General features: G+C 41.4%; 1 protein-coding gene across 2 annotated transcripts in view; it reads left to right on the forward strand.

The window, feature by feature from the left end:
* The window catches only part of FANCC (FA complementation group C), a 116,300-nt gene that overhangs the window by 18,499 nt on the left and 81,460 nt on the right, over window positions 1-16,341 (forward strand). For both annotated transcript variants that reach the window (XM_054986687.1, XM_054986688.1), the window contains exon 3: window positions 2,782-2,866. In XM_054986687.1, the coding sequence (XP_054842662.1) occupies window positions 2,782-2,866 (85 nt within the window). The remainder of the gene's footprint in view (window positions 1-2,781; window positions 2,867-16,341) is intronic.

A 16,341-nucleotide genomic window follows, 5' to 3' on the forward strand; every position in this document is an offset into this window, starting at 1 on the left:
CTACAGTTACAGAGGAACTACTAACATTGCTGCTTGACCTACCTAAATCAGGCCCAAAGCAACCCATTATGTACTGTGACATCCCAAGTGTTTGCATTCTTCTTTTCCGTTTTTTCAGTTTCAGCCAGGCATGAAAAACCTTACCAACCCCCTGTTGTGCCATCATATATGGTTGCTAACTGTGTCCTAAGTTGATACTTTCTCGATGAACACTAGAACAAATGTTAAAAGAACTTGTTCTACACATTTAGTGGCTTCAAGTCATAAGCTTTGGGACCTGTCTTTTCTGTCTCTTTCATGTTTCTGACCATGCTACTATAAGTGAAGCAATTAGTATTGTGGCCAGTGTGGCTTGTGCTTGTATAGAGTTTGGTGTCTGTAGTTACAATCGCTTGAGCTTTCCCTTTACTCCTCTTAGGTGAGGTAGAAACTTAACATACTTTTGGGTCTGTAATCTCCCATTTTCTCTTTTGTAATCAGTACATTTCTACTCTCTCTCTCTCTCTCTCTCTCTCTCTCTCTCTCTCTCTCTCTCTAAGATTAATTTCTAATAATTAATATTAGATTATTTTCTAATAATTTTCTAATTTCTAATAATTAGAACATTATTAGATATGTATTTGTTTCCTTTTTAACAGGGAAGTACTTGGCTTTTGTTCATGTATCAGATACCTGCATTTCTTTTTTTGTCTGCGTGCTGGAGGAGGAATGACTGTAGCCATTGAAAGGAAATGAAAGTCACTTTTCATTTTAGGAACACTAATTTTGTACCAGAGATTCTGGTGGTAAGGGTCTGGCACAGTCATGATATTTTGCAAAAAGTATAAACTGCTGGCTAGCAATTTGGTAATTCGGCTGCCAGTCCAGCAGAGGTCAAGTAAAGAAGAAGAGGAAAAAGAGGAAGAGGAAACCAACCACAAGCCAGACCATGAGCACGGACACTTTCCTCCACTTCTTGGTAGGCAGCATCTTACTTGGCTGAAATGTGTGGTGTTTTTGCTTCTTCATTCTATTTCAGCTGTATAAGGTTTGTAGTGGAATAGCAGAGATTACTCTCAGCAGACTCACATTTCTCCTTTGCATATGCCTTATGCTCTTGTTGGATATGTGTGTGTGTTCTTGTTTGTAGTTGGGGCCTGTATGTGTGTGTGTGCTTTCACGATTCTCTGTTGCTGTTTTCTTCTCATGTATTTTGATTATGGTAGGCAGCAATCCTTATGATTTGAATCTTCCTCTATCATACACTGCGTAAGTGTAGAAATACTGATTTAGATTTGCTGCTGTCATTGATATATACTTATTTCTAGAAAATCAAATGTGTTATTGTCATTAGTGATCATCTCTAGATTGACTGTAGGGCAGATGTGGCCTTGTACTGTAAATGCCAGTTCTTCAGTTTGTACATTTGCTGTTTGATTTTTATGGAACAATACTCAGTATTGCTTGTTTGCAAGAGTATAAATGTTAAGAGAAAACGCTCTATTTGCTGTGCACAGTGGTGTGTCTACATATCCACAAATGGTGGATACGATGCTCAATAAACTGGCCATCCCTTTTTTCTCTGTGCACTTCTGGTTTTCTGTAGGAGCAAGTTTTAAATTTTTTATGCTGGTACAGCATAAATTAGTAACAAAGAGATTTTGTGTGTGATCCTGCCTTGCTCGTGTTCTTTTTTTCAGAGGATAAGAGTTTGAAGCAGGGATGTGCAATTCTGGTTTCTGGTTCAGGATAAATACCCAAATTGGACCTGATTCATAAAAATTTGGGACTTCCGAATCGGGCCCAGCATGCTGGGTCTGATTAGGAAATGCCGAATCAGAGCTTTCTGAAGTGACTGGGGTTGCTTTGGAAAGCTTTGGGGCCCTTTCAAACCCCATGGCTGGCTTCAGATGACTGGTGGGGGAGCTCCCTCCTCCGCCAGTCAGCTGGAGCCAGCCTTGGGGTTTGAATTTAAAGCACCTGAAAGGGGCTTCAAACTTCAGCTGAGAGGTGGGGGAGTCCCCTCCTCCCAGTTGAAGCATGAGGATGCTCCAAAGGAGGAGGAGGGGAATTCCCCCCTCCCAGCTGAATCCTGGGGGAAGCCCCAAATAGGCCCTTTAAACTTCAACTGAGAGGAGGGGGATTCCCCCTCAGCTGAAGCCCAGAGAAGCCCCAAACGGGCGCTTTAAACTTCAGACTCCTAGCTGAAATAAGCTGCGGAATGGGAAGTTTCGGTGTGCTCTGTATCTTCATGGAGCATACTGAAGCAGTTCGATAAGTGATTTCCGAAGTAGCTTGCTGGTTCAGAAATTTCTTATTTCCTACTCTTTCTTGCTTCAGAAATTCCAAAGCGGGAAAACCGAATCTTTCTGGCATGCACATCCCTGCTTTGAAGAATAATGAGTCTAGTAGCACCTTTAAAACTAACCAACTTTATTGTAGCATAAGCTTTCAAGAACCATAGCCGCCTTTGTCAGAATCTTTCTGGCATGCACATCCCTGCTTTGAAGAATAATGAGTCTAGTAGCACCTTTAAAACTAACCAACTTTATTGTAGCATAAGCTTTCAAGAACCATAGCCGCCTTTGTCAGATGCTGTGGTTTTTGAAAGCTTATGCTACAATAAAGTTGGTTAGTCTTAAAGGTGCTACTGGACTCTTTACTATTTTGCAACTACAGACTAACACAGCTAACTCCTCTGGATCTATGTCTTTGAAAAGTCACTTTAAGTCTTGTTCTCCAAGTTACCCTAATTCACTTTAATTGATAAGTTTTTATACACTGAGCTGTCTTTAATTTCAGAACTGTGCTGATGCAATCCAAAAGTTTCCATTAATTGGTCAGTTATTGGGAAGGCTTTGTTGGAATCCATTTATCATTGGGTATGGTAAGTGCTGAAACTATCTTTGTGGATTAAACATAATTGTAATAGAGCTTTATTAATTATGGGGCAAAAATTAATGAATGTCTGCTGGAAGTAACAATTGAAACATGTAAGTAATAGTTTATTGTTGTAGTCATAGGCCATAACATTCCAGCATATGCACCATATAACAATATGTCACATTAAGACATAATTACATAAATTACATGGCAGAATGAAACTTAAAATTTAAAATTAAGACGATAAAAAATAGAGGCAACAAAAGGAAGCAGAATAAAACCATAAAATTACAATTTGGCTAAATTTCTTACAGAATTAACAAAAGCTAATTTCTTCCAGAGAGCCAGTTTGGTGTAGTGGTTAACAGCTTGGGACTCTAATCTGGAGAGCCAGGTTTGATTCCCCACTCCTCCACTTGAAACCAGCTGGGTGACCTTTGGCTAGTCAAAGCTCTCTGGAGCTCTCTCAGCCCCACCCACCTCAAAGGGTGTTTTGTTGTGAGGATAATAGCATACTTTGTAAACTGCTCTGAGTGGGCATTAAGTTGTCCTGAAGGGTGGTATATAAATCAAATGTTGTTGTTGTTGTTATTATTCCTTATATTTGTTGAAAGAAAAATAAAAAACAGCCACTTTAAGAGTAACAAGAGGGAAAATATCAGCCAATAAAAAATTAATACATTCCTCATCTGAGCCGGAAAAATGTACAAGAAATTGATTCAGCAGTTTATTCCGGATGGAGCCATAGAAGGTACAAACCACAAAAGGGCTTCCTCCGGAAACTAAAGTGCTACCAAATAGCAAGGGAAACCCTACTGGAGGACTAACAATAACAATCAAAATTATTATTTCATAGAGTTTTTTCTATTTATGCAAGTGTGAAAAAAGACCTTGTAAGGTCATTGTCATGTTGATTATGAGCCTTTGATAAAGTTCATTATGAAACGGGATATAACACGCTGGCAAAGCCCATTAAAAGGCTCTTCTCAGTGACAATTGGATATTGACTTGATCTTCTAAAATCCACAGTCAGCTCTCTGGAAAATTAGGACTCTCAAGAAGAAACTATACCTAGAAAAGGAAGAACAGACAGTGAGGAATCATAGTGACTATATATTTACCTGTTGGATTTTTCCTCACCAGTTGGTTTATTGGACACTGTGTCTGTGATTAATTAATGTATACATTGTTTGTTGTTATAAGATTGTAGTATATTTATTGATAGGAAAGACTGGTTGATAATTATATTTGGAATTGTATGTCGTAGTATTTATTATACTTAGATGTAGAGCACTTTAAGCACTTCACACTTTCATAAATAGAAAAAATTCTATGAAATAATTATTTTGATTGTGTTATTGTTAGTTCTCTGGTAGGGACCCATAGAAGGAGCAATGTAAAACATAGAGTGCAATGTCCTCCCCCTGATTGAGACCACATGGGAAGCGGTGTTGGACCAACTAATATCTCAAAGGCCCTCTTTTTCAAAGAGCCAGTTACGAATTTTCCTTGAGTCCCAAAGCTTTAAAGCCTCTAAAGAAGGCAAAGAGTATAACTGCTGAATAAGGGACAGCAAATTAAGCCACTTCCCTTCCTTGTAGTACAAGAAAAAATATTTTACCAAATGATCTTTGGAAATACTTCCAAGTTTCTTATGTTTTAATAGTTTCAGGTGGACTGTTGCTGTAACGGAGGGTAGGCCAACTTCTAACTTTAGATGTGCAGCAGGAGTATACTGGGGAGAGTCCCAAAATTTTCCTTTAAAAGTTATTCTGATTAATTAATTGAAACATCTTTAAGCATTACATAACTCTCTCTATATATGTTGTACAAATACAAAAAATGTATTTCAAAAGAAATCCTGAAATACAGGCCAGGGTTTTTTTTTTAAAAAACTAGGTTTTTGTTGTTTAGTTTAAAACACTAATCAAAACATTGTTTTATAATTTATTTGAGTAGCATCCATAAAAAAGTGTCTATAAATAATAGAGTATCTGACAAATGAAAAAAATGCTAATGATTTAGAAATGAAAGCTATAACACACACACACACACACACGAAATTAATAATTTCCCTTCTAGATAAAGTGTTGATCTTACGTATGTGTCTGTTGTTTGTGAGTAGGGGTGTGCACTTCGGGTATCTGATTCGGGTAAAATACCTGAATTGGGCCCGATTTGGAAAGCTTCGGTATTACCGAATTGGGGCCAGCATGCTTCCCGAAGCATTCGTAATGCTTCAGAATGCTTCAGGAGGGGTTAAGTTTAAAGGGCCCTTTTGCAAGCGGCAGGACCCTTTAAACTTTTCTATTCCCCACCTTACCTCCCCACCCCCACTTACCTGGCACTGGCTGGAAGAGGAGGCCCTACCGCCTCCCTGCTGGCCTCAGGCACCAGCGGCAGCTGTCTCTGCCGGCCAGCCGCACCGGCCACGGTTGCGCAGTGGCAGCAGCAGCAGGGAAGGCCCTCTCTGCTGGCCAGCCACACCTACTATGGCTGCGCGGCAGCAGCAGGGGAAGCCTTCTCCGCCAGCCAGCTGGCCAGCGCGGCATTCGTGGCTGAAGCCTAACCAGGTAAATTGGGTGGGGGGGATGGGGTTAAAGGGGGGGTGGGAGTTTAAGGGTGGCCGTGGGAGTTTAAGGGTGGGGGTGGGCCTCCCCACTCCCGCCGTCCCCGTCACTTCAGTATGCTCCGAATCTTTATGGAGCATAAAGAAGTGACTTAGAAACCCGAATCTGAAGCGGTATGCTGCTTCGGATTTTGGGTTTTTTTCCCCGAAACGTTTTCCTGCTTCAGGTAAACCCGAAGTGGGAAACCTGAATATTTTTCAGGTGTGCACCCCTATTTGTGAGTTTGTTCCCTTCTGCTCATTCTTACGCCAAGTTTCTCTTTTCTTCTTTCTTTTAACCAGTGATTATCCTCTGTTGGAAAATCAGAGAACCATATTATTAGGTTTTCAGCTACAATAGAAGCTTATAGGCTTCTATTGCAGTAACACTGCTTAGGAGTGCACTGTATGCAGCGCAAAATATGCGCCAATTTACTTGCATTTCTGCATTCCTATGTTGCTAGTTATGAAAAATATTTACATATATATTTTATATGCATTATACTTCTACATGAGCTAAGAAAGGAACTTTTACAACTTTTACAAGTAGTTGCGGGAAGGCTTTTTAAACAGCGAGCTCACTACAAATGCTCCTCTTTGATTGGTGGCGAAAGAAGAACTGAAGTAAGGGGAGCTACCTTGGTAGGTTTTGTAGCTTTAAATCCTGTAAACGGGTGCCTCCCCTCCCAGAGCAGCTGCATGGCTGTTTCCTGCCCAAGCAACCCAGGCTGTGGGAGAGGTGGCTTCTCTTCCCCCAGTTCCTCTTTCGCCATCAGTCAAAGAGGAGCGTTTGTAGCGTGCTCAGTTTCAAAGGCCTCCATGCATCATCTTGCAACAGTGACCTGTAAGAGAAAAGAAAATTTATTTTGTATTATGGCTGATAAAGCTCTATTCAAGAAGTATTTGCAGTGCAGCACAAAATTGACTAAGACCAGACATTTCTTTATTGAGGGACATTTAAATGGCATTTTAAGAGGTGCCACATCTCATTGTTTGCAGTTTCAGGGATCTTAATGTGAAATGTAACTGGTAAATGAAATGAACTGGTAAATGAAATATTTTCATACTGGTCTCAATAAATCTAGGAAGATACAGTGATCCGTAAAAATCTCTTATCCCCTTGCACATATTGAAAAGAACTATAATTCTGCTTTATTCTGATGCGCATATTTAATAAACTGTTCCTTTTCAGAGATGATAATTAGTGAGAAGCTAATGCCTTTTGGACACTTGTTGAAAGATACTGGCTTAAATCGTTGGCTTGAATCCAAGGGTCCCTTTGTACAAGTACAACGTACTTCCATTTTGTGATAGAATTTACTTTTTTGTGATAATCCTGGCAGTGCCCAGGGCCCGCCAAAGTTCTACTATTATCTCTTGAGGCATTACTCTCATTCTTGTGAGAAGTGCTGAATAAATAAATAAAATCTCTCCTTACTGCTACTACCAGATGAAGGTAAAAGTAGAACGATATAGAGGGAATGCGCAGAGGAGGCTGAAGTTGGTTTCCAGTTCCTCATGTTCAGTCCCTGATTCACAAATCCAACCACAAATATTGAGGATAATTTAAAAGATCTTCTCCCCAAATCAAGGCTTGGACCACCACAAATCATGTAGGTATTATGTGCCGTCAGTCACTTCCAACTTACAGCAACCCTATGTATTAACAACCTCCAAAACATCCTATCATTAATAGCCTTGCTCAGATCTTGCAGACTGCAAGCAGTGGCTGCCTTTATTGTGTTAAGCCATCTCATTTGGGGTCTTCCTCTTTTCCTACTGCCTTCCACCTTTCCTAGCATTATTGTCTTTTCCTGTGAGCCTTGTCTCCTCATGATGTGACCAAAGCACTATTACCAGGGTCCTTCTTCCAAGATGTGTGCTGTCTGCTCTTACTCCATCTTGACTAAATTTAATTTGGCAGCAATTTTAGGAGCTAGCAATGCAACACTTTGGAGAAGTTAAGGCTGAGGCTCTCCTCAGGCTATGCTAACAAGCAGACATAACACTGGGCAGAAGACTAATTCACTGAAGGGATATCTTCGTGCGTATCCATTGCTGCAGGGGCTTGCACCCACTTAGATCAATCAGTGTAATTTCATCAGCAAGGACAAGTCTTCCTGAGCCCAAAATCTTAATTACTATCAAGCAGCCAAGTGGGCTTTATTACTTTTACTGACCTTGTCTGAATGTAACCTACCAACCTGCAAAAAGCATGAGTGAAGCCTTCAGCCTACCAGACCTTTTTGTCCACTCTGCCTAGCTCCAGTCACCTTTTGTTACCTTTCTGGGAAGCACCCTCCTCGTTCCTAATTAGCTCGAAGTCAGAAAACCCACAGATTCTCATCCAGGGCTCACCCTGAATTCCTGGATGTTACAATTATTTCTTTGATATTCTTTTGTGTAGGCTCATATTGCTATTGTCATTCTGTTAGACAAAGGCAGCCAGTCTCAACCTGTCTGCTGGCTCAGAGGCTGTCCACTCCACCCTTCTCTTTTGGAACCAGTCAACCTTTCCCTTGGGATCTTCAGAAGCTCTGTCTGAGGTCTTTTCTCTCAAGTCCATGGTGTCTGCACAGACTCCTGCTGGATCTCTCTAGCCTTCGAGAGTTCCCCCTCCATAGCCTCAACAATTCCCAGGGGGGAGCAGTTGAGTTGAAAGCAGCTGGCAGGAGTGACACTGAGGCTAGAAGAAAGCCTCTGGGAATCCAGCCCGACTGGGAGTCAGCAGCAGAGGCGATCAAGGGAGACTACAGCAACACTCACTGCCTTCTGAATTGCAGTAAGGAGTCTTCCCTGGGAGCACCAAACCAGTATGAAACTCCCTGAGAGTAGAAGAATGCCCTAGGGCAAGCAGTCCGCTCTCAGTTCCTTCTGCCTCATGAGTATGCACAGATAAGCCTCCCCCCCCCCCAGTTCTTTCTCCTTAGGCAGGAAAACCTTTTTGGTGGGAATGGTGGCCAAGGCAGGACTAGATGCCACAGCAGCCACCGAGGGCACCCTCTGAGACCTAGATCTGTCTAGTTCTCCAGCCTCCGCTCATTCTACTCAGTTTTCTGGTAAAGAAAGGTTAATAACCTGGAATTACTGAGTCAACACGCTAAATCCAGAGATTAGGAAAGAATTTAAAGAGGCTATAAAAGAACCATCTTTTTAATAGCAATTACATCAGCAAGAAGAGCATCAGAAATCGGAGCATTATCGGTGGATAAAGAGCTCTGTATTTTCTACAATGATAGAATGATATTAAGACCTGACCCGGCCTTTATCTCGAAAGTAAATTCCACGATTCACAGGGGAAAGAACACAGTATTACCATCATTTTGCCCAAACCCAAAACACACAAAAGAGAAGGAATGGCACTGCCTTGACGTATGCTGGGCGCTGAGTTATTATATGAATAGAACCAAACAAATGCATAAGTCAGAAAGTATGTTTATGTCTTTCAGGAAATGTTCACTGGGAGAAAGAGTGTCCACATCCACCTTAAGCAGATGGATAAGGGAACGTATAGTCTTAGCATACAAAGTCAAACAGCTGGACCCTCCAGAAGTTATCACAGCACACTCACTCAGGGGAACAGCTACTTCAGCAGCATATAGAGCATTTTCTTCCTTGGAGAAGATATGCAAAGCTGCAACATGGAAATGGGTACTTTTTTTTTTACCAAACATTATAGGATAGACAAAATGACCTCAGCTGAGGCAGCATTTGGAAGGAGAGTAGTACAACACACCCTTTGAACACAGGAACTGAGAGACCCTCCCTGGAACGTTTTTTTTAGGTCTCAACAGTGAGGACTGCCCCACTCTCTAGGACCACAGCCTTCTTATCTGAGTAAAAAGCCCTCTTGAATAATTCAGTTTTGCATTGTGCTGAGGAATGCTATAGTATGAATTATTTTCATCTTGGTCCCGAGTGACACATCTTTATCCTTAAGGATCTTTTCTAATCCCTTCATGTCTGGCCTTCTGATTTCTTAGTTGTAATCTCCCTTTTGGTTGATGATTGAGCCAAGGAATACCAAATCTTTAACAATTCCAATGTCTTCATTATCCATCTTAAAATTGTACACTTCCTTGACAGTCATTACTGTCTGACACCTTTGCCAATTGGATAGCATTCTGTTTCCCCATATCCTAATAGTAGCCTGTTTTCAGGAATGTGGTAGAGAGTGCCCTCAAGTCATGGCTGACTTATGGCAAGAGACTAACAGAGGTGGTTTGCCATTGTCTGCCTCTGCAACCCTGGTCTTCGTTGGAGCTCTTCCATCCAATTACTAACTAAGGCTGACCCTGCTTAGCTTCTAAGATCTGACAAGATCAGGCTCACCCAGGCTATCCAGGTCAAGAGTGTTTTCTGGAGTACAGGTTGTTTATCAACACAGTCAGATGTTGTGGCACATCCATTTCTTTTAACACCATCCATTGTTTTTCATGATCCACACAGTTAAAAGGTTTGCTGTGATTTATAAAACACAGGCTGGATTTTCTTCTGAAATTCTCTGGTGTGCTCTAGTAACCATTGTAAATTTACAATATGATCTCTAGTGCCTTTTCCTTTTGTTAATCCAGTTTGAACATCTGGCATTTCTCCTTCCATGTATGATGAGAGTCTTTGTTGTAGAATCTTGAGCATCACTTCGCTTTCATAGGAAATTAGTGCAATGGTCTGATAGTTGCTGCAATCTTTAGAATCTCGGTTTTGGAATGTGGATCAAGTGTTTCCAGTCTGTGGGCCACTGTTTTTTTCCATATTTGTTAATATATTCTTGTTAAGATTTTGATGGACTCAGTTTCTGTAGCTTGAAATGGTTCTGTTGAGATCCCATCTACTCCAGCTGCTTTGCTCCTCCCAATTGCTTTGAGTGCAGCTTTCACTTCACAACATAGCAAACGCCTCACATTCAGGGGACTCTATCTTCTATGTGGTCTCATGGTATTTCCTGGTTCAAAGCCCAATTCTTCTTCTAACTTCTGCACTCTGAAAACACACTATGCATTCCCAAACAGGAAGATGTGCACCGGTGGTGGTTCCAAACACTGGTTCTGGCCCAGAGCCTCTATTTGTGTTGCCTCCAAGAAGCTTGTTTTGGGGAGAAGAAGGAACTAGAATGGCTGCATGGCCTCTGCACCCCAAATTAAGGTTTATACCAGCACATATCGTACTCTTGTACAATTGTATTGGGAAGAAGACTTGAACAAATTTGTACAAATGTTTTATATCAGTGATCCGATACTGATGTTTATTGTGGTAACTGTGGGTTCACAGTCCCTGATCATCATTTTCTTTTCCTTGGGTGGTGCCTGGTCTCCTGGCAGCTCCTGTAGTAGCACAGCAGTACCCTTTCAGTTCTTGTCACCAAGCTATGCCAAGGCCATCTAGTGCAGGGACGAATCCTTGTACTGCTCATCTGGGAAGTGGAGGAACTTTTATTGGGGGTGAGCCTGGAAAGCCCTGAGAAGCAGTGGGTTAGTGAGGGAAGTGTGGAGGTGGGAGGAGAAGGGTCAGAATAATGTCGTTAGACATTATTCCGGCCACTGCTGGATTTAATCCCCTGGAAGTTCATAGTACCGTAAATTGTGATCCCAGCTTCATGGACTGTGCAATAATAAAATCTTAGAAGAATGGAACTGAATATTTATTTCTGAGACTTTATGAAGTCTTCCAGGCAGTTTGAGTCCTCCTCTCTGGAGGTGGGGCATCACATTTAGGTTCATGTTTGATGCACAGCAAAAGCGTGGTTGGGAAAATCATGTTTCTTCAGAATATTGTGAAAGACAGTTTCTGTGGCCTCTCTGTTGCCATGTCCTGAGCTCTGTAGTTCCTTCAGTCCATTGTATAGATGCTATACTTTCAAGGTTTGTTGACACAAACAAAATGTCCTGTGTTACAAGTTATGCCAACAACTTTGTATCTGGGGAAGAGATGACTAGTTTCTATGTGTAGTTCTACATATGTTATGCTGTTGGGGTGGGGAGAAGGGGTGCATTCATTTTTTCTCTTGAGTTGAGGCACCAGACAATATTAAGATTTTTCTTACATATACATTTAAATAAAATACAATAATATATCAAAATCAGTTACCGAGTTTGCTGCAGTAGGCATGTGCCACTGCATTTTAAGAAAACTATTCTGGAAGAGATATTGAAAGAGGGTTTTATATACGTCAGAATTATTTCAGTCATCAGGTGAAATCTTCAGCACAATTCTAAAACATATACTAGATGCCCATACGTTCTTCATGTCACAAGTCAATTTCTAAGTTTTAATTCTGAATCAAACCTGCTGCTTATTTATGTTATTTATAGTCTGACTTTCTCACTGAGACTCAAGTTGGATTATATAGTGTCAATCAATGTGATCAATAACTGGGACATTCAATAACAATGCAATAGGATATGAATTTCAGAAATTTGAAGGAAAGCAGAAATTCAATACAATGCTGAAACAAAGCAAAAGCAATTTAACATGACATAGTAAGTGATGCAGAAGCTGCCTAATAGGAGCATACTTACAGCAATTGTAGTCTGTTATTCCTGTCCCTTTACCAAAGCTGCTCTCCTTACAGTACAGTACTCCTACCTGTGTAATGAAGCTTTCCTGAATAATTCAGGTTTGCATAGTTTGCAGTGGGAGCCCTCATGAGGCAGATCTGTTATGGGTGCCACAACAGAGAAAGCATGTGTACAGGCAGATGTTGATTTTGCCCATTTGCAGGGTGGCACCTGCAGAAAGTGTTTCGTTTTCCAAGGCATTTTCACAAACCCTGTAAAATGACAAAATGTGAAGTCAGATCCACATATGTGAAGATGCACATTTATTAAACACTTGTTAATAATGCAAAGAGCATGTACAAACATCTGACAAAGCACTGAAAATGTAATCTTAGTACAAACAGCCACATTGTATTATGTTTACAAAGTAGACATGGGCACAAATTGAAATATGAATCAAATTTTGTGATGAATCAGGCCGATACGTGTATCACGAAAACGTGTTTCATGGGGCCATGTTTTTCATGAAATCCACAACATTTTGGGCCAGTTCGTTTGATTGGTGAATGCTTCATGATGCCAGACAGACTGGCGCTGAGCCATTGATTCCCTAGGCAACATAGGCCCAGAATGTCTGCAGACATTTTGTTGCTGTGGAAACCCCAATTTTAGTCCACATAACCTTGATAGGCAGCTCTCCTTGCCAACCTGAGAGCTGAGCCATGTGGATCTGCGCAAGTTTACCTGGGAACTGTGTGTTTGGGGTCTGGGGCTCAGCCCTCGGACTTGCCAGAAGAAGCGGACAGGAGGCAGATGGGGGACAGCTACCCAGACACACCAACGGACACCCAGGACCAGAACAGGCTGACAACAAAGGGGAAAAGAGAGACACCCCAGTCTCAGGAGGGCAGAGCAACACCCAAGCCACAGAGTCAGGCGGGGCAGGTGGAAGCCAGCTAGCCCCTCACTCTGGTGGGAGGCCCAGGGGACAGCCCAGGAGAGTGAGGACCACCAGGAAGGGGACAGCCCCAAGGGAGAAGGCTCAGAAAGCAAGGGCAGTAAGCCAGCCAGCAACCTTATTGACAAGGAAGGGAAGGCGGCCAGGGCAACACAGGGCCAAACCCCAGCCTGCACGCTGGATAGAAGGGAATAACAGAGGCCAGCTGAGGCTGCCTGAAGCACTGAGTAGAAACTCAGGGTTTGTTTTCCCCCCGTTTCATGCCCATCTCTATTACATAGTTGTTTGAGCCCCAAAATGTCCCATGGATACTCAGTCAAGTCCTTTGCCATATTTAGACATGCAAAGGCTCCAAAAGGCACTCTCAAGCATTGCTAGCCTCTTGATGTTAGTATTACTGTTACACAAAAGTGTTTTCCCCTTGCCCCTCCAATCCGCTGAGCAAAGAGGAGAATGAGACAGATAAGGGCTTTGTGAAAAGTATATTTGCAAATATAGGTACAGGCTACAAAATGAGCTTAGAATGTACCACAGAACAAAGGAGCACATGCGTCTTTTAAGGGCTTGTGACATCATTTTGGAGAAACGAAAGTCACATTCAGAATAAGGCACCTGATCACTTTTATACCTTTACATTGGACTATTGTCCACCGTTCAGTCTCGCGACAACATCATGTACCATCCTTTCTTGGTCTCCATAGCAGCATCTTCCTTCATTCCACAACTGGTTACTTTTCTACACAAACTCTCTTCTCCAAAAGGGGGAAGGGGGTGGAACTCATAATTCTCCCTTTGTTCCTAGCTTTGCCCTGTTCATATACTGGCAGGAATGCCCAGTTATCTATCTTCAAGGATAGACATTCTTTCTTTCCATGTACAGCTAGGGAGAAGAAGGGGGGGTGGGCTAAAAGCAGAGACCAGTTACTTTAAAACATAATCCATCTTATGCTTCTTGCTAGCTTACTATTATTGCTATGATTAATCCATAGTCTTTACTAATATAAATCTGCTAGTCCCACATTACTGTACTGGTAATTAAAGGCCCAAAGAATATTTTACCACTGATGTGGAATGGATATCTGGGTGTGCTCAAAGGTTATTTTGTGATGCCATAACCAGTGTTTGGAATGGGCACAAGTGCACATCATCTTGTAGAGGACATTCTCCAGAGAGTAGAGGTGTATGATTGGTGGTGGACCAAAGATTGTTTTGGGATCTATCTCCCGCCCCCCCCCCAAGTTTCTGCACCCTGGGGCAGCCCAGTGGACACTTCACTTTGGAGCATTGCGCAATTCCTTATTCCCTCCTTTTCCCAAGTACAAGCTACTTGGAGGCAGCCCAACTAGAAGCTTTTTGTGCCAGAGCCAGTGTCTGGACTGGGCACCAGTGCATGTCTTCTTGTAGGGTGCAGTCTCTGGCATCTGAGGATATGTGTTTTGAGGTGGTCCAAAGGTTGCTTTGAGGTGCAGTTTCCACCCAGGTTCTCTATGCGTGTTTCCCCTGGGGGCATTCCATTTTGGAGCATTTAGAGAAAGAACTGGGCTTTGAACCAGGAAACAGCATAGGGTCACTTGAAAGCAGAGTCCCTTGAATTTAGAGGTGTATGGTATTTGGTAGTCCAAGCCTTATTTGAGGGAATAGAGCTTTTAAATTATCAATATTTGTGGTTGGACTTGCAAATAAGGAATTAAGAGCTGTGGAAACAACTTCATCATCATAATGTGCTGCAGGGAATTAGATAAAAAGGTCTGTAAAATTGCTGGCCCTTAACAAATTGTTTGGGGCTCATTTTTAATCAAGCTTATAATAAACCCACTCCTAATGTTATCCAAAGATGCTTGCCCATCACTATTGGTGGCCTCTTCAAAGTAGATCTCTACGTCAATCCTGTCATTTTATACTTGCAGCTGTTTTGAAGATTGGTATGCAGTGTATAAGGTTTGCAGATTGCTCTCATATGGCTTAACCATATAACAGAGAGAGTGTAGTTCTTTTGATTTTAGTTGCTTTTAGGAGACATAACCACAAAAAAGCAGCCCCAATCTGCAGGAAAAGTGAGTGGGAAGCTACTGAAGGTGCTGTGTAAAGGGATTTACTTTTAAAAATTCACTCAATGTATTTCAAGCCATTGCTCAATGAGAGTACATATTGAGACGAAGCACTTTCTTTTGACATCTTTTTAATGGTAGCTAATCAATAAATTTTCAATGCCCTTTTAAAAACAAAGTATATTTTAATTTAATCTATTTTAGGAGTGTTACATATTTTTCACAATATGTATAGGATGTATTCTTCCAACTATCACATTAAAACAATATTGTTTTGTCTTAAAAGTCTTCATATTTGTTCTAGACAAGAACTCATTTCAAGATGACCTGTGGGCATTGCCCTATTACAAATGTTTATATAATACTAATAAATCACTTAAAATAAAACATAATTATTAATTCACCTTCTAGGAGGCTAGATTTTCTTATGTACTTTGTTTCACAAGGTTCCTTTATTATCTGTTCACTTTGTTACATTCAAAGCAACACCAACAGGTATAGTGGGACTTCCCTGCCTCCAGTTTAAGATTGTGTTATGTGTTTGTGTTATGTGCCATCAAGTCATTTCCAATTTACAGCAACCCTATGAATTAACAACCTGCTAGATTCCATGGATGTGGTATCATGGACCACAATAATTACTGGAAGGCCTGTTTTATATATGGATTTCCCCTGTCATTGTGCCATTCTTGGCAACAGATGGAGGCCTCTTTCACACTGGGTCTTTAAATCGTTTCAGTACCTGTTTCACGTCCCATGTTTGCAGGGTTTTGACACTTGCAAAGTAGTCATGGGACGCATCCCCAATTTTTCTTGCTGCAGACATACCATGATTTTATTTTGAATCAGCTGCTGAGTCACGGCTGGCCTGATTAATGTCAGTATGAACACTTCAGTCACCTTTTTGCTTCTCTTCTCCCCCCTCTCCTTTTCCTAGTTAGTTGATTGGTCAGTGTGGATCTAACCACACACACTCTCACCAGCACCCCAAATACTTTTTCCACAATTGTTTTTCTAAAGGACCGTAACGTGTCAGCATTGTGTGGCAGTGTATGATCTCATTTGAGCTGTTTGCTTCTATGCACCCTCCTCTCCTTTTCCTTGAGCTGAATAATCTGTGTGGATCTAATAACACCCACCATCCTCAGCAGCACATCCACTTTTCCTGTAATTTTTTTAAAAATTTCTAAAAGACAGTAATGTTTCAATGTTGTGAATCTTTGCGCAATTGCATTAGAAAGTATTGTTAATAGTAATCTGTTTGCTTCACTTCACCCCCCTCTCACCCTTGAACTGATTTGTCTGTGTGGATTTAACAATACCCACCCTTATTAGCACCTCGACCGCTGATTAGGATTTTTTTTTTCA

Source organism: Eublepharis macularius, chromosome 8 (assembly GCF_028583425.1).
Source record: "Eublepharis macularius isolate TG4126 chromosome 8, MPM_Emac_v1.0, whole genome shotgun sequence".
In the NCBI taxonomy this organism is placed as follows: Eukaryota; Metazoa; Chordata; class Lepidosauria; order Squamata; family Eublepharidae; genus Eublepharis; species Eublepharis macularius.